Source organism: Pecten maximus, chromosome 2, assembly GCF_902652985.1.
Source record: "Pecten maximus chromosome 2, xPecMax1.1, whole genome shotgun sequence".
Classification (NCBI taxonomy): Eukaryota; Metazoa; Mollusca; class Bivalvia; order Pectinida; family Pectinidae; genus Pecten; species Pecten maximus.
Genome location: NC_047016.1, coordinates 45,754,241 through 45,776,173, shown reverse-complemented (window position 1 = coordinate 45,776,173; position 21,933 = coordinate 45,754,241). Strand labels below are relative to the sequence as shown.

Here is a 21,933-nt window from a genome sequence, read left to right as displayed (position 1 = left end):
TAGACTGTATGGACACAAATAGTTGTGAGATTGTCTATGTTGTCTATATAGACTGTATGGACACCAATAGATGCGAGATTGTCTATGTTGACTATATAGACTGTACGGACACAAATAGTTGTGAGATTGTCCATGTTGACTATATAGACTGTACGGACACAAATAGATGCGAGATTGTCTATGTTGACTATATAGACTGTACGGACACAAATAGTTGTGAGATTGTCCATGTTGACTATATAGACTGTACGGACACAAATAGATGCGAGATTGTCTATGTCGACTATATAGACTGTATGGACACCAATAGATGCGAGATTGTCTATGTTGACTATATAGACTGTATGGACACAAATAGACGCGAGATTGTCTATGTCGACTATATAGACTGTATGGACACAAATAGTTGTGAGATTGTCTATGTTGTCTATATAGACTGTATGGACACAAATAGTTGTGAGATTGTCTATGTTGACTATATAGACTGTATGGACACAAATAGTTGTGAGATTGTCTTTGTTGTCTATATAGACTGTACGGACACAAATAGTTGTGAGATTGTCTATGTTGTCTATATAGACTGTACGGACACAAATAGTTGTGAGATTGTCTATGTTGACTATATAGACTGTACGGACACAAATAGATGCGAGATTGTCTATGTTGACTATATAGACTGTATGGACACAAATAGATGTGAGATTGTCTATGTCGGCTATATAGACTGTATGGACACAAATAGTTGTGAGATTGTCTATGTCGGCTATATAGACTGTACGGACACAAATAGTTGTGAGATTGTCTATGTTGTCTATATAGACTGTATGGATACAAATAGTTGTAAGATTGTCTATGTTGACTATATAGACTGTATGGACACAAATAGTTGTGAGATTGTCTATGTTGTCTATATAGACTGTATGGACACCAATAGATGCGAGATTGTCTATGTTGACTATATAGACTGTACGGACACAAATAGTTGTGAGATTGTCCATGTTGACTATATAGACTGTACGGACACAAATAGATGTGAGATTGTCTATGTTGACTATATAGACTGTACGGACACAAATAGTTGTGAGATTGTCCATGTTGACTATATAGACTGTACGGACACAAATAGATGCGAGATTGTCTATGTCGACTATATAGACTGTACGGACACAAATAGTTGTGAGATTGTCTATGTCGACTATATAGACTGTATGGACACAAATAGACGCGAGATTGTCTATGTCGACTATATAGACTGTATGGACACAAATAGTTGTGAGATTGTCTATGTTGTCTATATAGACTGTATGGACACAAATAGTTGTGAGATTGTCTATGTTGACTATATAGACTGTATGGACACAAATAGTTGTGAGATTGTCTTTGTTGTCTATATAGACTGTACGGACACAAATAGTTGTGAGATTGTCTATGTTGTCTATATAGACTGTACGGACACAAATAGTTGTGAGATTGTCTATGTTGACTATATAGACTGTACGGACACAAATAGTTGTGAGATTGTCTATGTCGGCTATATAGACTGTACGGACACAAATAGTTGTGAGATTGTCTATATAGACTGTACGGACACAAATAGTTGTGAGATTGTCTATGTCGGCTATATAGACTGTACGGACACAAATAGTTGTGAGATTGTCCATGTTGACTATATAGACTGTACGGACACAAATAGTTGTGAGATTGTCTATGTTGTCTATATAGACTGTATGGACACAAATAGTTGTGAGATTGTCTATGTTGACTATATAGACTGTACGGACACAAATAGTTATGAGATTGTCCATGTTGTCTATATAGACTGTATGGACACAAATAGATGTGAGATTGTCTATATAGACTGTACGGACACAAATAGTTGTGAGATTGTCTATGTTGGCTATATAGACTGTACGGACACAAATAGTTGTGAGATTGTCTATGTTGTCTATATAGACGGTACGGACACAAATAGTTGTGAGATTGTCTATGTTGTCTATATAGACTGTATGGACACAAATAGATGTGAGATTGTCTATGTTGACTATATAGACTGTATGGACACAAATAGATGTGAGATTGTCTATGTCGGCTATATAGACTGTACGGACACAAATAGTTGTGAGATTGTCTATGTTGGCTATATAGACTGTACGGACACAAATAGTTGTGAGATGGTCTATGTTGTCTATATAGACGGTACGGACACAAATAGTTGTGAGATTGTCTATGTTGTCTATATAGACTGTATGGACACAAATAGATGTGAGATTGTCTTTGTTGTCTATATAGACTGTACGGACACAAATAGTTGTGAGATTGTCTATGTTGGCTATATAGACTGTATGGACACAAATAGATGTGAGATTGTCTATGTTGGCTATATAGACTGTACGGACACAAATAGTTGTGAGATTGTCTATGTTGTCTATATAGACTGTACGGACACAAATAGTTGTGAGATTGTCTATGTTGGCTATATAGACTGTACGGACACAAATAGATGTGAGATTGTCTATGTTGACTATATAGACTGTACGGACACAAATAGTTGTGAGATTGTCTATGTTGACTATATAGACTGTACGGACACAAATAGATGTGAGTTTGTCTATGTTGTCTATATAGACTGTATGGACACAAATAGTTGTGAGATTGTCCATGTTGACTATATAGACTGTATGGACACAAATAGTTGTGAGATTATCTTTGTTGTCTATATAGACTGTACGGACACAAATAGTTGTGAGATTGTCTATGTTGGCTATATAGACTGTATGGACACCAATAGTTGTGAGATTGTCTATGTCGGCTATATAGACGGTACGGACACAAATAGTTGTGAGATTGTCCATGTTGACTATATAGACTGTACGGACACAAATAGTTGTGAGATTGTCTATGTCGGCTATATAGACTGTACGGACACAAATAGTTGTGAGATTGTCCATGTTGACTATATAGACTGTACGGACACAAATAGTTGTGAGATTGTCTATGTTGTCTATATAGACTGTATGGACACAAATAGTTGTGAGATTGTCTATGTTGACTATATAGACTGTACGGACACAAATAGTTATGAGATTGTCCATGTTGTCTATATAGACTGTATGGACACAAATAGTTGTGAGATTGTCTATGTTGGCTATATAGACTGTACGGACACAAATAGATGTGAGATTGTCTATGTTGACTATATAGACTGTACGGACACAAATAGTTGTGAGATTGTCTATGTTGACTATATAGACTGTACGGACACAAATAGATGTGAGTTTGTCTATGTTGTCTATATAGACTGTATGGACACAAATAGTTGTGAGATTGTCCATGTTGACTATATAGACTGTATGGACACAAATAGTTGTGAGATTATCTTTGTTGTCTATATAGACTGTACGGACACAAATAGTTGTGAGATTGTCTATGTTGGCTATATAGACTGTATGGACACCAATAGTTGTGAGATTGTCTATGTCGGCTATATAGACGGTACGGACACAAATAGTTGTGAGATTGTCCATGTTGACTATATAGACTGTACGGACACAAATAGTTGTGAGATTGTCTATGTCGGCTATATAGACTGTACGGACACAAATAGTTGTGAGATTGTCCATGTTGACTATATAGACTGTACGGACACAAATAGTTGTGAGATTGTCTATGTTGTCTATATAGACTGTATGGACACAAATAGTTGTGAGATTGTCTATGTTGACTATATAGACTGTACGGACACAAATAGTTATGAGATTGTCCATGTTGTCTATATAGACTGTATGGACACAAATAGATGTGAGATTGTCTATATAGACTGTACGGACACAAATAGTTGTGAGATTGTCTATGTTGGCTATATAGACTGTACGGACACAAATAGTTGTGAGATTGTCTATGTTGTCTATATAGACGGTACGGACACAAATAGTTGTGAGATTGTCTATGTTGTCTATATAGACTGTATGGACACAAATAGATGTGAGATTGTCTATGTTGACTATACAGACTGTATGGACACAAATAGTTGTGAGATTGTCTATGTCGGCTATATAGACTGTACGGACACAAATAGTTGTGAGATTGTCTATGTTGGCTATATAGACTGTACGGACACAAATAGTTGTGAGATGGTCTATGTTGTCTATATAGACGGTACGGACACAAATAGTTGTGAGATTGTCTATGTTGTCTATATAGACTGTATGGACACAAATAGATTTGAGATTGTCTTTGTTGTCTATATAGACTGTACAGACACAAATAGTTGTGAGATTGTCTATGTTGGCTATATAGACTGTATGGACACAAATAGATGTGAGATTGTCTATGTTGACTATATAGACTGTACGGACACAAATAGTTGTGAGATTGTCTATGTTGTCTATATAGACTGTACGGACACAAATAGTTGTGAGATTGTCTATGTTGGCTATATAGACTGTACGGACACAAATAGATGTGAGATTGTCTATGTTGACTATATAGACTGTACGGACACAAATAGTTGTGAGATTGTCTATGTTGACTATATAGACTGTACGGACACAAATAGATGTGAGTTTGTCTATGTTGTCTATATAGACTGTATGGACACAAATAGTTGTGAGATTGTCCATGTTGACTATATAGACTGTATGGACACAAATAGTTGTGAGATTATCTTTGTTGTCTATATAGACTGTACGGACACAAATAGTTGTGAGATTGTCTATGTTGGCTATATAGACTGTATGGACACCAATAGTTGTGAGATTGTCTATGTCGGCTATATAGACGGTACGGACACAAATAGTTGTGAGATTGTCCATGTTGACTATATAGACTGTACAGACACCAATAGATGTGAGATTGTCTATGTTGTCTATATAGACTGTATGGACACCAATAGATGTGAGATTGTCTATGTTGACTATATAGACTGTACAGACACAAATAGTTGTGAGATTGTCTATGTTGGCTATATAGACTGTATGGACACAAATAGATTTGAGATTGTCTTTGTTGTCTATATAGACTGTACAGACACAAATAGATGTGAGATTGTCTATGTTGACTATATAGACTGTATGGACACAAATAGTTGTGAGATTGTCCATGTCGGCTATATAGACTGTATGGACACAAATAGTTGTAAGATTGTCTATGTTGTCTATATAGACTGTATGGACACAAATAGACGTGAAATTGTTTATATAGACTGTATGGATACAAATAGTTGTAAGATTGTCTATGTTGACTATATAGACTGTACGGACACAAATAGTTGTGAGATTGTCTATGTTGTCTATATAGACTGTACGGACACAAATAGTTGTGAGATTGTCTATGTCGGCTATATAGACTGTACGGACACAAATAGTTGTGAGATTGTCTATGTCTGCTATATAAGCTTCTGTACAGTGCAATAAAGGAAATGTTTCCATTCTTATGTTGTAATAATGATGAAACATAGAATATATTTACAATAAACAAGATTTCTCCTAAACCTTGTCTGATTAATTTATTGGGTCAGCCATGTTGTTTTCCGATTGGTCTCAAAATGCAATATGCATAACAAGGCACCGAGGGAAACCTGCATATGAAATTTGAGAAAGATCCCTTTAGTACTTTCTGAGAAATAGCGATAACAAACTTCAATTGTCAAAACTCAAGATGGCTGCCTGTCGGCCATGTTGTTTTCCGATTGGTCCCAAAATGCAATAACTACTTATGTCTGTGTTATTTATCTGGGACACTTACCAATGCCCCTATTATTTATCTGGGTCAACTACCGATGTCTGAAATTTATCTGGGATACCTACTGATGTCGGTGTTATTTATCTGGGACACCTACTGATGTCTGTTATTTATCTGGGACACCTACTGATGTCTGTATTATTTATCTGGGACACCTACTGATGTCTGTCTTATTTATCTGGGACACCTACCGATGCCTGTTATTTATCTGGGATACCTACTGATGTCTGTGTTATTTATCTGGGACACCTACTGATGTCTGTCTTATTTATCTGGGACACCTACTGATGTCTGTTATTTATCTGGGATACCTACTGATGTCTGTTATTTATCTGGGACACCTACTGATGTCTGTGTTATTTATCTGGGACACCTACCGATGTGTGTTATTTATCAGGGACACCTACTCATGTCTGTTATTTATCTGGGACATCTACCGATGTCTGTTATTTATCTGGGACACCAACTGATGTCTGTGTTATTTATCTGGGACACCTACTGATGTCGGTGTTAAAATATCTGGGACACCTACTGATGTCTGTATTATTTATCTGGGACACCTACTGATGTCTGTTATTTATCAGGGACACCTACTGATGTCTGTGTTATTTATCTGGGACACCTACTGATGTCTGTGTTATTTTTCTTGGACACCTACTGATGTCTATTATTTATCTGGGACACCTACTGATGTCTGTGTTATTCATATGGGACACCTACTGATGTCTGTGTTATTTATCTGGGACACCTACTGATGTCTGTTATTTATCTGGGACACCTACTGATGTCTGTTATTTATCTGGGACACCTACTGATGTCTATTATTTATCAGGGACACCTACCGATGGCTGTTATTTATCTGGGACACCTACTGATGTCTGTTATTTATCAGGGACACCTACCGATGTCTGTTATTTATCTGGGACACCTACTGATGTCTGTGTTATTTATCAGGGACACCTACTGATATCTGTGTTATTTATCTGGGACACCTACTGATGTCTGTGTTATTTATCAGGGACACCTACTGATGTCTGTGTTATTTATCTGGGACACCTACTGATGTCTGTATTATTTATCTGGGACACCTACTGATGTCTGTTATTGATCTGGGACACCTACTGATGTCTTATTCATCTGGGACACCTACTGATGTCTGTTATTTATCTGGGACACCTACTGATGTCTATTATTTATCTCGGACACCTACTGATGTCTGTTATTTATCTGGGACACCTACTGATGTTTGTTATTTATCTGGGACACCTACTGATGTCTGTTATTTATCTGGGACACCTACTGATGTCTGTGTTATTTATCTGGGACACATACTGATGTCTGTTATTTATCTGGGACACCTACTGATGTCTGTTATTTATATGGGACACCTACTGATGTCTTATTCATCTGTGACACCTACTGATGTCTGTTATTTATCTGGGACACCTACTGATGTCTGTTATTTATCTGGGACACCTACTGATGTCTGTTATTTATCTGGGACACCTACTGATGTCGGTGTTATTTATCTGGGACACCTACTGATGTCTGTTATTTATCTGGGACACCTACTGATGTCTGTTATTTATCTGGGATACCTACTGATGTCTGTATTATTTATCTGGGACACCTACTGATGTCTGTTATTTATCTGGGACACCTACTGATGTCTGTATTATTTATCTGGGACGCCTACTGATGTCTGTTATTTATCTGGGACACCTACTGATGTCTGTTATTTATCTGGGACACCTACTGATGTCTGTTATTTATCTGGGACACCTACTGATGTCTGTTATTTATCTGGGACACCTACTGATGTCGGTGTTATTTATCTGGGACACCTACTGATGTCTGTTATTTATCTGGGACACCTACTGATGTCTGTTATTTATCTGGGACACCTACTGATGTCTGTATTATTTATCTGGGACACCTACTGATGTCTGTGTTATTTATCTGGGACACCTACTGATGTCTGTTATTTATCTGGGACACCTACTGATGTCTTATTTATCTGGGACACCTACTGATGTCTGTTATTTATCTGGGACACCTACTGATGTCTGTGTTATTTATCTGGGACACCTACTGATGTCTGTGTTATTTATCTGGGACACCTACTGATGTCTGTGTTATTTATCTGGAAAACCTACTGATGTCTGTTATTTATCTGGGACATCTACTGATGTCTGCATTATTTATCTGGGACACCTACTGATGTCTGTTATTTAGCTTGGACACCTGATGACCTTCACACCTTAACCAACAGCCCTCCTTAAACAAGACTTTTATGAATACTTCAATTTTAATTCAATATAATTCTTTTATTCTGTGAATATTGGCTCATTTGAACAAAATTACAACATGTACAAATCATACATCACATATTGTACAGATGAAAGTTAATTAAAAACTATTTTTCACTATTACCATTACTTCAAATGTCAATTCATAATACAAGACTCGCATCACATATAATCACAGCCTTCTACTTTGTATCAACGTATCGTAACTTAACAGTTTTCATTTACTACCACAGTATCAAGTTATTTTCTTAACATTTTTCGGTTATATTTCCAACTAAAACCTTCTAAACGTCCACTGAACCTATTCCGCCATCACATGATATTGGTTGTCGGGATGTTAAATATATATTAGCTCCAAATAAAGAACAAATATCTTCACAGTGGAGACTAATAGACAAGATGGATGCCTGTCAGCCATTTTTCTGATCAGTCCCAAAATGGAAACATACATACTAGTATGAAATTTGAAAAAAGATTTATCCAGTAATTCTCAAGAAATGGTTATAACAAGAAAGGAACAGATAACAGATGATGCATGCTGGGTGATATAAACAGACCACCATCTTGACTTTGCTAACAAAAAAACAAAAAACAAAAGAAAAGGGTTACCATGCATTCAAAATTAATTTAATATCATAATTTTTATTTTCATTTATGCATAATAAACAATAACAACAGAGGTTCGTAGTTTCATATCTCCACACAAAACTGTGGTCAATAAAAGAGTCACAAAGTACCTGTATACACCATCAAGTCCTCTGTATTATCATTTAAAGTCTTCCAGATTATGTATAAGGCTAATGGTACACCATTTGTACTACAGCTATTTTGCAAAATCTACCACCTGTCTGAAAACTTCATCAAAATTCTCTGGCTATAACTACCTTCTGTGTTTTTTATCATTTCACTTAACAACTATAGTCAGTTAAAAACAAATTTCATACTGCTCAACGCAAAAAGTTCACAACTGACATTTCATTTGGTTTCAATAATTAACTTGAGGAAAGCTTTTTAAAGTAATTTTTTAATAAAAAGAACAAGGCAAATTTTAGATTTAATTATTAATCCATCTGTTCAATTAGTGGATTTAAAAACAAAGCATACATAAAAAATATTTCCTTTTAGTGGAACCTGCATATAATGGTACCAACATCAAGTGGGGCAAAGTTAATTGATAAGATAGGACTATATGCTGGCTACTGATGTGACAAGTGAGATTTGTGGCACCATAAGCTCATGTTATCAGATTTAAAAAGATTTAAAAGTTTGTAACACTTGGATTGAACAGGTCGATACATGTCTAACATAGTATTTAATGAAAAAATGAAAATAACAATAAATATGCATTATTGCAAAAAAAATGTCTTGAATATACATATATTTATAATTTTTTGCTTTGTTTTTACATTTGTATAACTAAGTACATTATGAATGTATTCCGTATAGGCATATCAGCTTACAAAGGACGAGGTACTGTTTGTATAGGGAAAGGTGCGGCTTGGTGTACATACAGAAACCTAATGAAGCCCAATGGGCCTGTATCGCTCAACTGTTGAATGTAGGATAAGGTCATCCATTTGAACAAATTTGGTAGCACTTCAGTCCAACATGCTACAAACCGAATATCAGGTCTCTGGTCCTCTTATTTGGAAGACATTGTTTAAAGATTTTTGCACATTTGACCCTATGACCTTGAAAATAGGTCAAGGTTATTCATTTGAACAAACTTAGTACCCTTCCTCCAAGCATCTACAGGCCCAATATCATGACCCTGGGCCTCATGGTAATTGAGAAGAAGTTGAAAATGTAAACTGTTGACGACGGACGATGCCAGACAAAAGGTGATTGCAATTCTTTACTCGAGACTTCATCTCAGGTGACCTAATAATGTAAAGGTGAGGGCCGACCTACAGGTATGTCAGTCTACAGACCGATATCATAACTCTATCTACAAAATAATGTCCCTACCGTAGTATCTTTATACATCCAGCATCAGTTACCTAGGTAACCAGATTTAAACTAATGCCTTCATTAAGATGTGTGTCACATCAAAGATATCTACATCAGGGTCTGAACCACTGTGTTAATAACATACTGAATGTGGATTATTAATTCTTCATAATCTAAAGCTTGTGTTTATCATGCTATCAACTTATAATTCCAATAATTATACAGCAGTTCTAGAGCTCAGAGAATGAAATTAACCTGTCAAAGTGTTCCCAGCTCACTGCAAATGTTCTTTAATCACCAAGATAGGTGCAGTAGTGATTGACAGACTGATTGAAATCACAATACCATATTTATCCAAAAATAGGCCCCTGTCGATAAACAAGCCCCCTTCTTCATTTCTGAAGAATCATCAATTTGAAAATAGTAAGCTAAATGGTTAAGAAATAATCCCTCTTAAAACTTGAAATTAAACTTTTACGCTCAGGAGGGGACTTATTTGAGGATAAATACAGTACCTACGTAATATACCCAATTCCTATCTTTAACTAACACAGCGGTACAGACAAAATTAAGCACCTTCCTACGACATTTTGCTTTGACCAGATATGTCCATCCTGGATTCTTTCATTACTGACCACATAACCATCATCATTGGTTTAATTATGACCTAATGGTCACTGTCTGGTCAAGCTTGTGTCACAGGAAAGTGTTTACGAAGATCAGCTGACTCGTAAAGCTTGCGCCCACTCGGGTGGTTTACAGTCGTACTGTACTGCAGTGTCACAGGTTTGAGAGTTATCTCCCTTGGTGGCAGCACCGCTCGGCCCTGCAGCTCCTGCTGTAAATAAAAGAAATATATATTGAACAGATGACCAATTACGAAAAAAATAATTTGAAAGAATGTCAGATAGTCAGGTCTCTGGACTGTTATCCATGTTGACAGGTATATTTATACTTTGTCTGACTTTGTCATGCTTACCCGAGTCTGCGTCTGTGGTGGAAGTGCTGCCACCTAGTGACAGCTCTGAAAGGTCACCAAGGTCATCAGCCTCACTGAATGGATTCTCTAGTAACTTAAGTACTCGCTGGACCTCTGAGTAATCTCCCTTCTCTGCAGCGCGTATGGCGTTCTCGGCGATGTAGTTTCTCAGAATAAATCTAGAGGGGAGTTCAGACACACCGATTAACATTCTCTCATAGGTTATCATAAATTATTTTAACTCAGTAAGTACGTTTTACTGAAACCAATTTTAAAACTGTAGCCAGAGATAAAAAGTTCAACATCTGTCACAAAATGAAGCAACAGAGTATCTGATTTGCAATGTGGAAGATTTCAACCGTGGAATACTTTGTCGTCCATCATAATGTTTCCAGCAAGTCTTCAACAACAAATAATATTGAATTTAATTTACTTCACATGTGTCTTAAGATTTATTCTAGAAAATGCCCAATCAGAAGGTAGACAGACAGGTCATTCAAGATGAACTTAACAGGCCACAGTTTTAAATCATGAATAAAAGATAAACTTATACACTACGGGGAGATAATACTAAATAAAGTAAAGAAGAGTCCATGGTTACAGAACACAAAACAGTAATAAAACAATAATTAAAGCAAATGTACAGAAATTATACAGGGAATCAAAACCTTCAAGAACTTCAAAACAAATCTCCCACCACTTTTAACCAAATACACATATGATTAATTTATTTCCCTAAACTAATATTATTAAATCCATTCCGATGCCACGCTGCTAATAAATTATCAAATCACTACAACTTACAGGCTTTGTTTTCATTATTTTTTTTCTTTTTTTAAATGTTTACCTGTTCAAGTAAAACATTTACAAAACTTATAAGAGTACGAATCTATGTAACTAAGAGTACCACGGACTGGAGCAATATACGCCTGTCGATTGCCAGACAGTATTATATGCTACTTTGCATTAAAATAAGATTTGCCTTAAGAGAGGCTAGCTGGCATGCTATAAATTTCACCTTTCATTACAAAGAAAATGATTCAAGTACTAAAAATATACAAAGGGAATAATAACTTCTGCCAAAAAGCTGAATCAAATTTTTTTCAGGGAAACATAACTTTATATCATGACAATAAATCTCAAAGAAACGTAAAAAGGCGTTCTCCATACAAGAATCGAATGCTGAAATGTACAGAGGACAAAAACTTTTACAAAAATATTATTTCAAAAAGTATTATCAGGCAAACACAACTTTATATGATGTTTATAAAGCCTACCAGGTTTCAATGAATTCTGTCAAAAAATATAGATCTCCGACCCAAATACTGAAATGAATGAAGGGCGATAACTTCTGCAAAAATAGTCAAATCACAATTCTTTTTCGGGAAACACAACTTCATATCACGAGTTTGTTGTATACAAAGTTTCAAAGAGATCCTTTGAAAATTGTTAGAAATAGTTGAATCAAAATTCTTTTTGGGGAAACAAAACTTCATATATCATGATTATAATGTATACAATGTTTCAAAGAGATTGGTCTCAAAATGTAGGAGGTAATCGACGGACAAACAAAAGTTTATACCGGACAGCTAGAGGGCTGGGCAACGCCATACTATAATACTCCTGTAAAATTTGACGGGTATATAAAAATGATATTTATCACATGTATTATTTAAATTACCTTGGGTTTACAGAGTTCATGACCTGTGACCTCAGTTTACTTGCATTCTCAAGGTCACTACAGTCTTTGGCCTCTAGCTTTAGTCTTTCGGTGTATTGTAAAAACCATTCAGTCCACAACTTTCGGTCTTCGTCGGTTTTAGATATTTGTGTCATATCCTAACAAAATCAATACAATTAAGATATTAGGAATCAAATTTCATTATACTTGCTATCAATACTCTATACATTCCATCACTTGACTTATTTTTGGAAGTCAGTATTTTACCAGTAGTTCTGCCACAATCAAGCCACTGTTGCGTTTTGCAACACAAAATTATTGAAAAGAAAATTTTGCAGACTTGCTCATAAAACATTGAAAATGTGTTACAACTTTATGAATTAAATCTATATAACATAATATGCAGACACAGGTTCAAATAAAACAAAATGCGACACAATTTTTGGACACTACTAGGTATTTGTCCAGCTTCATACAAAATTTTGCGATTGGTGTCAGATTTTAAATCTCACCTGAAGTTCTTTAGCTTTCTCCATTTTCTCTATCTCCTTAACAAAGGCACTAAAACCCCGCCCCAGAGCATTCAGGATTCCCGGGTTGGTCTGCATCAACATCATAAACATCTGTAGTTGTCTGTAGAAACAAAACTTCCTGTTTACACATTTAACCTCCAAGAAGCCCATCTCTATGTCAGATTCACATTGACGTTTTAACATTATCACCTTCCACATGTATTTCAATTCTTTATCATACGATAGTGAGCTTAACATTCTTGTTTTCTATAAAGGAGTTTTGTGATTGCCCATAAGCTGGGATACTCCTTTAGCAAATATTTGACAAGTGAATATTTATACTCTCATTTGAAATGAAAGTGATACACACATACAGATTATATTCAGATGTCACCATGGAGACTATTAAAAGATAAACAGTCAAAAATTATATGAAAAAATAAAATGATCATGTGATGAGAAATATTTCAGGATTGTTATCATTTCATCCAAGATTAATGAAAACCTGTCACAAATTCATCATTTTTGCAAGGAAGTCTTGTCTCCAAATCTTAATATGAAACAGAAACTCGAATACGACGATCCTATATATACAAAATATCCTCTGATCAATAACATTACCTCGGATCCATCGTGGGTTTATACGATGTTTTCAGTTCCTCTACTGTTGCACACTGGGATAGGATATACTCGGTCACCTCAGTGACCGCCGAGTCATAATCGGAACTTCCTGGCAAGGGGAGGCGACTGAGACAACGGAAACAATTTGTAAAATCTGCTCCGGTCATTTTCATTGTCTCCATAAACTTCTCGACCAACAAACTGAGAATAAAGGTTTCAAATACCAAAATAATTACAGAACAATTTACAATAATCATTTTAAAATTTGTTCTCCTTTTGATATACATTGTGTAACCTCATTATCTTGACGTCAACGGAGCCCATCGAAAAACATTGAGATATCCAATGTATTCAAGTCAACCAAGTACATCAAACATAGAACTTTTACCATCGGAGCTGAATGTTTATTTCTACTTAAACAGAGTCTGTATTTACTATAGTTTATTTATAGCATTATAATCCTAAGAATGTAGAAATCTTATTCTAGTGACTTTGACAGAAATACTAACCCGTCCTCCGGTAAGTCTGTGTTCAACAGTCCCAACTGAAAAACATAATTCATCATTAATATAAGCCAACATCCCGCAGCCAAAATCGTCCTTACTTTTTTGTCAAGTAATGTAATTAATCAGACTGCATAAATTCACTACCAGTAAATTAAAACAGCATTTATTTTTGTTAGGGTTAAACTGTTTATGTATTTCTGCTATATAGATTTCTACAAATTCGGTGACTTGTTTTCAAACCATTCACAGAAATCTAGTGTCTTGATTTCAAACCATTCACAGAAATCTAGTGTCTTATTTTCAAAACATTCACAGATATCTTGTGTCTTGTTTTCAAACTGTTCACAGAAATCTTGCAATCATGTGTCTTGTTTTCAAACTGTTCACAGAAATCTTGCAATCATACTTATGTCATTGCGATATTGCATTGATCACAAAGCTCCTAAACATGGAACTGTCCAGATTTTACAATTTTATTATTTACAATATGTAAATTTCTTCTACACTACTTATATGAACAATACCTGACATCAAATTAACATCTGAAGCCAAACATCACTGTGTGTACAGACCTTTCTCCTCATTTTTTGAGTGTAGTGTCGTGAGAATTCCTCATCAAATATCCCCAGTTCTTTCTCCGTTTCTGACAGAGGAATGGCCTCTTTTATAGCTTCAGCTAGCTTCTGACAATTCCATTTACATATCTCAGGCTGTTTCTGATAAGTATATCGACCACCATCATCTACAATGGAGACGTATTACGTCATATATAAAACATATTATGACTTTTGAAAAAAAATTTATTTGGAAAAAGAATCTTGAGGTATTTGCATTTGATCTGCAAAACCATCCATTTCTCTAAATACTCTATAGAAATGGTAGTAAATGGGAAAAAGTCTTATGAGGGAGGAAATGAGAGAAAATCCACGTGGTCAGGTAGGGGACGCAAATATGTCTGACCTGGGAATCAAACCAGTGTTTTAACAAAAGGTGAATGTGAAATTCATTAGATACCCATCTCAAATGATTATCAACACAAAAACATTTGGTTTGTTTTTGCTTAACGTCCTATTAACAGCCAGGGTCATTTAAGGATGTGCCAGGTTTTGGAGGTGGAGGAAAGTCGGAGTACCCAGAGAAAAACTACAGTCAGTACCTGGCAACTGCCCCACGTAGGTTTCGAACTCGCAACCCAGAGGTGAAGGGCTAGTGTTAAAGTGTCGGGACACCTTAACCACTCGGCCACCGCGGCCCCCACAAAAACAACATAGAGACACATTTATCTTCTCTCTTTTACTAATATAAGTCTTACTTATGATATTATTTCAATCTAACAGGATTTTAGGATACATATATAGAATCATACGATATTATTTTGAGTGTGTATAACTTCCAAATGAAAAATAAATAACAAATAAAAATATTTTCAACCAAATCCCTTGCTGCAGTGCGAGAAATGTCTACCTGAAGCATTGCAGATAAAGTCCGGATCGTAACGGTCCATGAATCCATACGGGCCGTAATCTATCGTCACACCACATATACTCATGTTGTCTGTGTTTAGCACCCTAGAAAAGACATAAAAAACATTCAGTAATATAATTAGATGAGAAAAGATCAAATTAGGATACATTGAATCCTGTCCACCATATAAATAGTTCTTGGTCTAATAGATATAAGAGGAACTACAAGCGTATATATTAATTATTTCTCCCCTCCGTTATTTCTCGTAGGCCGTTTTTTATTATCTTCCTTAGAGAATCTATATTGTCAGGTATTTTTGAAGTAATTGAGATCAGATGATATCATTTTATATTATAATTAACAACTAACAACAGTTATTTTTAAATTAGCATAATATCATGTATATGACATTGTAAAATACTGTACATATAACCATCAACTAGATTTTCATTTTATTCACTCTTGCATAAGAGTCAGACCATTTTTGCTTATCTCAGTCAAAATATTTCGAGAGTTTGGGCCGGATAGTTCGTTAATGAAACAAAGACAGGCCTATTGACCTTGATTTGCTTCCTGGACGGCCTCGACTTTCAAGGTCTGTATTCACATAGATTTATGCCTGAAATGCTACATTTTAAAATTGACAAACCAGTTAGACTGCATAAATGAAAAAGCCCTTTATCCAACATCTGACAAGCATATCGTAATGAAAGTAAAATATGATGGTTTAACAAAACGATGATTTTTGACAAATATCCAAATATGAGCTAGCTTTGGTAAGGAAGTCTTACAATCACTTTTCCATTCTAACTCCCACTAAACAATGGTCTGGAAATAAAAGATGGGTCAATGTAAACATACCCATGACACCAACCCACACATTGCCAATCCGCCACCAGACGTGCCGTCCTCCGTACAACCTCTCGGAAAAACTCCAGGTACAACTTTTGTTTATCTTCCTTAAATTTATCCCATATCTGAAAATATCATAATGAAAATATTGCGAGTAAAATTGTATGTTCCAATTTTTTTCTTTTTAAATTTTGAATAATCACCGTTTCAGATATGTATTTGCAAGGTATTTTTTTAATCCCCATTTATTTACATCCTGTAAATAAATTTAACATGACAACCAAGGTACATGTACAATTTTAAGTATGGAAAACAGTAACATGACAACCAAGGTACATGTACAATTTTAAGTATGGAAAACAGTAACATGACAACCAAGGTACATGTACAATTTTAAGTATGGAAAACAGTAACATGACAACCAAGGTACATGTACAATTTTAAGTATGGAAAACAGTAACATGACAACCAAGGTACATGTACAATTTTAAGTATGGAAAACAGTAACATGACAACCAAGGTACATGTACAATTTTAAGTATGGAAAACAGTATCTAAATACATGAATTACACTTATAAACCTCTATTTTCAGGTATACTGCACAGGTTCAAACTAAGGCTTCTACAAGACATTTTAACTGCTTTTCAAAAATTTTGAAATGGTTAGTGAAACATGAATTAGAAGTAAGACAGTCTGAGGTTTTGATATCATTCTGTTTTTAAGCCATTGTTTTGTGAAAGAAAAGTAAGAAATTGCAGGAGACATAGCAATGCAACAGTACAGTGTTATGATCGTCATCCACCGCCAGGGTGATGAGTGTCACCCGAGTGAAGATTCACCCCCATGGTTATGAGTGTCACCCGAGTGAAGATCCACCCCCAGGGTTATGAGTGTCACCCGAGTGAAGATCCACCCCCAGGGTTATGAGTGTCACCTGAGTGAAGATCCACCCCCAGGGTGAGGAGTGTCACCCAAGTGAAGATCCACACCCAGGGTGAGGAGTGTCACCCGAGTGAAGATCCACCCCCAGGGTGAGGAGTGTCACCCGAGTGAAGATCCACCCCCAGGGTGAGGAGTGTAACTTGAGTGAAGATCCACCCCCAGGGTGATGAGTGTAACTTGAGTGAAGATCCAACCCCAGGGTGATGAGTGTCACTTGAGTGAAGATCCACCCCCAGGGTGAAAAGTGTAATCTGAGTGAAGATCCACCCCCAGGGTGATGGGTGTTACATGGTTGTATGAATTTGTACTTGTCTTAAGTATATATATGACACTATAATCATAATTAGCAAACAATGTGTGCCTGCGATTGGCTGTTTATATTAACAATTAGACACTTTAACGGCTGTGAATTCACTTCAGTGAGGCAATTCAATTTTACACCATGCCCTACATAACCACTGTCGTTGATTGGCTGTTAAACCCAAACAAACAAACAAACAAACAAACAAACAAACAAACAAACAAACCCACAGGTAATACACATCTGACTGTTAATTAGCCAGCTCCTTTTTTCCACTAATCCCCAACACTTGTCTACACTGACTGATACAGCGAAGTATACTGGTAACCACTCTGGTGTTAAGCTGGTATTCCAACAGTGTTCAAACAGTGTTTCAACCATGTGAGTGAGTGGAAGGGATTAGGACCCTAGCTGCCACTGTGGCGGTGTTTGGGGACCAGAACGCCTGATGCATACTGTAATTTTAACACATCAATCAGTATAATACTGCTGTGAGGTACTAACCTCTGTATAGAACGTTTTTATTGTATAATCCAGCATCTGTATCAATATGTCTGTCCTGTCCACACTCGGCCCCTTTCTCCCAGTCTCCGGGTCCATAGGTTTGAAAATCTCAAATGATCCAAATCTGTAAAATGGAAGTTAACAAGAGTGTTTAAAACAATAGAATGATATGCTTAAGTCAAACTACAACTGTACACAATGGAAATTCAGTCGCCATGACAACTTTGTGCTCAAAATACCATACTCTTCATGTTACATACCTCAAAAATGTTGGAGCGATTCTCAGAACAATGGTGCATCGTTCATGTATGGGGTGGCCATCGTAGAAGATGTCGCGGAGTACCCTCGAGTCAGAGGTCACACACGACCCAGCTCGCGTTGTAGGAATACCAAGGTTAAAGATTGCCTGATAAAAAAAAAGTAACATCTGAATTATTGCTGCTTATATTTATGTATTTTTATTGTTAAGAACATACATTTTATAATGCATTGGAATTCTTATACATGAAGTGTAAAAAACCTAAAAAATATCCTGTCTGATTTAAATTTACATATATCCTCAATGAAAAAACTTTTGAACAGACTTCATGTGTAGTCTAATAGATATCAATTACCGGTAAAGCATAATTCACCAACATCATATATGATTACAAATAACTTAAAATGTGACATTGGTTCATGGACATAGGCATAATGATAATAAATATGTAAGAATTGCATTCTTCTGTTCAATAGCTTTCAACTTTATGTAACTATAAAACAGATTTTTTGTCAACTTGAAGGTTCATCAGTCGCTTTTGCAAACAAGAGGCCCATGGGCCTTAACGGTCACCTGAGTTTTGAAATATTTCTGTAAATTTGACCCTTTTTTACCTTGCCCACCAGCCCCTGGGGGCCAATAATTGCATACCAGCAAACTGTTTTCCAAAACTGCTGATTCCAATAGAAATGACACAAATGGTAGTCAAAAATGTGATTTCCTTATATAAACAACAGTAAAGGGTACCTCCTCTAAAGGGGCAAACATGAGAACCTATGGCCATGAAATTCACAATTTTTGTAAAGCACATTCAGACCCTTCCACAGGTTTATGAAAAGTATTTGATTCTATCTTATTTGGGTCTTGAGAAGAAGATTTCTGAATTTTCCACTAATTTGACCCTTTTTGGCCCCGCCCATCAACCCCTGGGGGTCAGTCAGGGCCAACATGTTCATACCATCAAACTGCCATCACAAGCTGATAATGTTAACCAAGTTAGAATGAATTCCAATAGAAATGAAACAAGTGATAGTCAAAAATGTGATTTTCCTATATAAACTATAGCAAAGTTGACCCCCTCCCCACGGGGCAAACGTGAGGCCCCAGGGTCATGAAATGCACAATTTTGGTAAAGCATCTTAAGACCTTTTTATCTGTGAAGAGTATTAGATTCTACAATATCTGGAAGTTGAGAAGAAGATTTTTGAAATTTTAGTTAATTTGACCATTATTGGCCCCGTATTTCAGGCCCCTGGGGGGTGGGGAACCATTATAATTCACACTTTTGGTTGACCTTTGGCCATGGAAGCTTCCTGCCAAATTTCATTCAATTTGGTTCAGCAGTTATGGAGAAGAAGTTGAAAATGTAAATTGTTTACGGACGGACGACAGATGACAGACGACACAGAACGGACGACGATGGACAAAAGGCGATTAGAATAAAAAAATTTGGATTGAACTATCCATTTACCAATTATTTGTGCATATATAATTTACATGTATAACAAAGAGTGTACCTCACTACATAGAAATTCTCTGATCGTGCTCCTCAACACTTTGCGTCCGTCAGCTGTCCGAGAGTATGGGGTCAGTCCAGATCCCTTAAGTTGGATTTCCCATCGCTCACCTTTCTTATTCACCACTTCACCCAAATACCTAGTAGAAAAAAAACACACCATTCACATTTTATTATAGAGTATGAAAGAAAATCAACAAAGACTTAAGATTAATGAAATGGGTGGTGTGTAAATTAGCTCTGTCTAGCGAGAATTTCCCTTTAGCGTAATGGTAGGATGATATGTTTGCCTTGATAGCTAAAGTTCACTAGCTCGTGCCCTAGCATAGGCAAGTTATTTTTTATCACTCCATTCTAGTACAGATTTGGTGCCGTTGGCCACTCCAAGTGAAAGCTATAAGAGATTGAGAGGCTTCCTTGGAGCTAAAGAACCTGGGTTGTGGTTGTTGGGGCAAAGACTTTGTGAAGGAAGGAGTAGCGTAAAAGAGAATATAAAGTTGCCTTACTAGCTCAGACTAGTCGGAAATTCCTGCTAGTCTAAGCTAGTAAAGTGACCTACAATCTCCACATTTAAACTATTCCTATATTGTTTTTTCTTGAGATTTTCCCAAAACTCAACCCAAGATTCTTAATACCACCACCACTGGATTTTAGTTGGGCGCCAATGTGAAAGAACAGGGAAAAACACCTTCCTGTTGAATGCTCCAACAGGAATCGAACCCAGGTCTCTGGCATGATAAGCCACAACTCTACGTCCTTGAAGGTTAAACCTGGGTTGTGGTTGACTTTTGGGACAAAGACTTTGTGAAGGACGGAGTCGCTAAAAGTGGAGAGTATAGGTCACCTTACTAGCGAAGTCTAGCCTAGCTAGTTATAGGATGCCTGCCTTCAGAGTGAAAGATCGCTAGTTGAGTTGGAGCCCCAGGGTTGGCATGGTATTTTTCATTACTCCTTCCTATTACAGGGGCCCATACTGGACCTGGTAACTAAAATATTTTTGTTGTTCAGTTAGTTATATTAGAACATCTAGCCAAAACATTGCCTCAACTGCATCAGCATACTGACCTTTCTAATTTCTTTCATAATTACAATGCAACCATATATCTTTTTTTTACAGTACATGTACAGTACATCTACATATATGTACATACAAAATGAATACAACAATATGAAAACAAAATCAGAAGACATTATTTTGATTCAAATTGCCTTTTCTTACATTGCAGCGCCATCCCCCAATTGACCAGAGAAATATCCAAATTGGTGACCACAGTAACAATGTGCTGCAGGTTCACTCCCAGGTATCAGTTTATTCCCTGCAAAATATTCACAGAAATTCTTCTCGTGAACTTCTGTTTCTTTCAGGTCCAGCAAGGATAAAGCAGAAGATGAATGGCATACCAGTGTAGGATTTTCAACTGGGGAAAGTTTCATTTTTGAAAAACATGCTCCCGATACTTGTCGAGTGAAGATTTCACTCTCAGTGTCAATCGGAAGGGATCTCAATACGAGATTGTCAAAATTAAGGGTTTCCAAAGTCGACATGTTATTCAGAGATCTATGAAAACTTGCAATACATCTCCATGTACACAGTGCCGGTGTGCCAACGAGACTACGGAGCAGCTTAGTCTTCAATGAATTCTCGCGTTCCCTTCTTTCTAATCTCGCAACTGCAGCGCAAGTTTCAGCAGCAAATCTTCGAAACATTGAAACAGAAAGCCTGCATTGCAGTGTTTACAAAACACCCGACTTCCGGTAAGAGAGCGCCATCTATTTATTCGAACTAAATACAAAATA

General features: G+C 36.4%; 2 protein-coding genes across 4 annotated transcripts; one reads left to right on the top strand and one right to left on the bottom strand.

Annotated features, from left to right (window-relative positions):
* Window positions 1-1,877: 1,877 nt before the first annotated feature.
* On the top strand, window positions 1,878-5,488 carry LOC117322253. Of its 2 annotated transcripts, XM_033877057.1 has the most exons (3): window positions 1,878-3,812; window positions 5,100-5,321; window positions 5,377-5,466. In XM_033877057.1, the coding sequence occupies exons 1-3, from the start codon at window positions 2,007-2,009 to the stop codon at window positions 5,389-5,391; spliced, it is 2,043 nt and encodes a 680-aa protein (XP_033732948.1). In that variant the 5' UTR covers window positions 1,878-2,006; the 3' UTR covers window positions 5,392-5,466. The 2 variants fall into 2 exon arrangements, with proteins under 2 accessions (XP_033732948.1, XP_033732947.1); XM_033877056.1 differs by having other exon boundaries at window positions 1,879-3,812; window positions 5,100-5,488.
* Window positions 5,489-8,045: 2,557 nt separating this feature from the next.
* LOC117322250 (protein adenylyltransferase SelO, mitochondrial-like) lies at window positions 8,046-21,896 on the bottom strand. 2 transcript variants are annotated; one of them, XM_033877050.1, is made up of 13 exons: window positions 21,356-21,896; window positions 20,138-20,276; window positions 18,622-18,767; window positions 18,362-18,485; window positions 16,623-16,738; window positions 15,762-15,865; window positions 14,870-15,039; window positions 14,301-14,335; window positions 13,792-13,992; window positions 13,171-13,291; window positions 12,659-12,816; window positions 10,978-11,156; window positions 8,046-10,833 (listed from the first exon to the last, which is right to left on the bottom strand). In XM_033877050.1, the coding sequence occupies exons 1-13, from the start codon at window positions 21,841-21,843 to the stop codon at window positions 10,718-10,720; spliced, it is 2,097 nt and encodes a 698-aa protein (XP_033732941.1). In that variant the 5' UTR covers window positions 21,844-21,896; the 3' UTR covers window positions 8,046-10,717. The 2 variants fall into 2 exon arrangements, with proteins under 2 accessions (XP_033732941.1, XP_033732940.1); XM_033877049.1 differs by having other exon boundaries at window positions 8,046-10,836; window positions 21,356-21,894.
* Window positions 21,897-21,933: the final 37 nt, after the last annotated feature.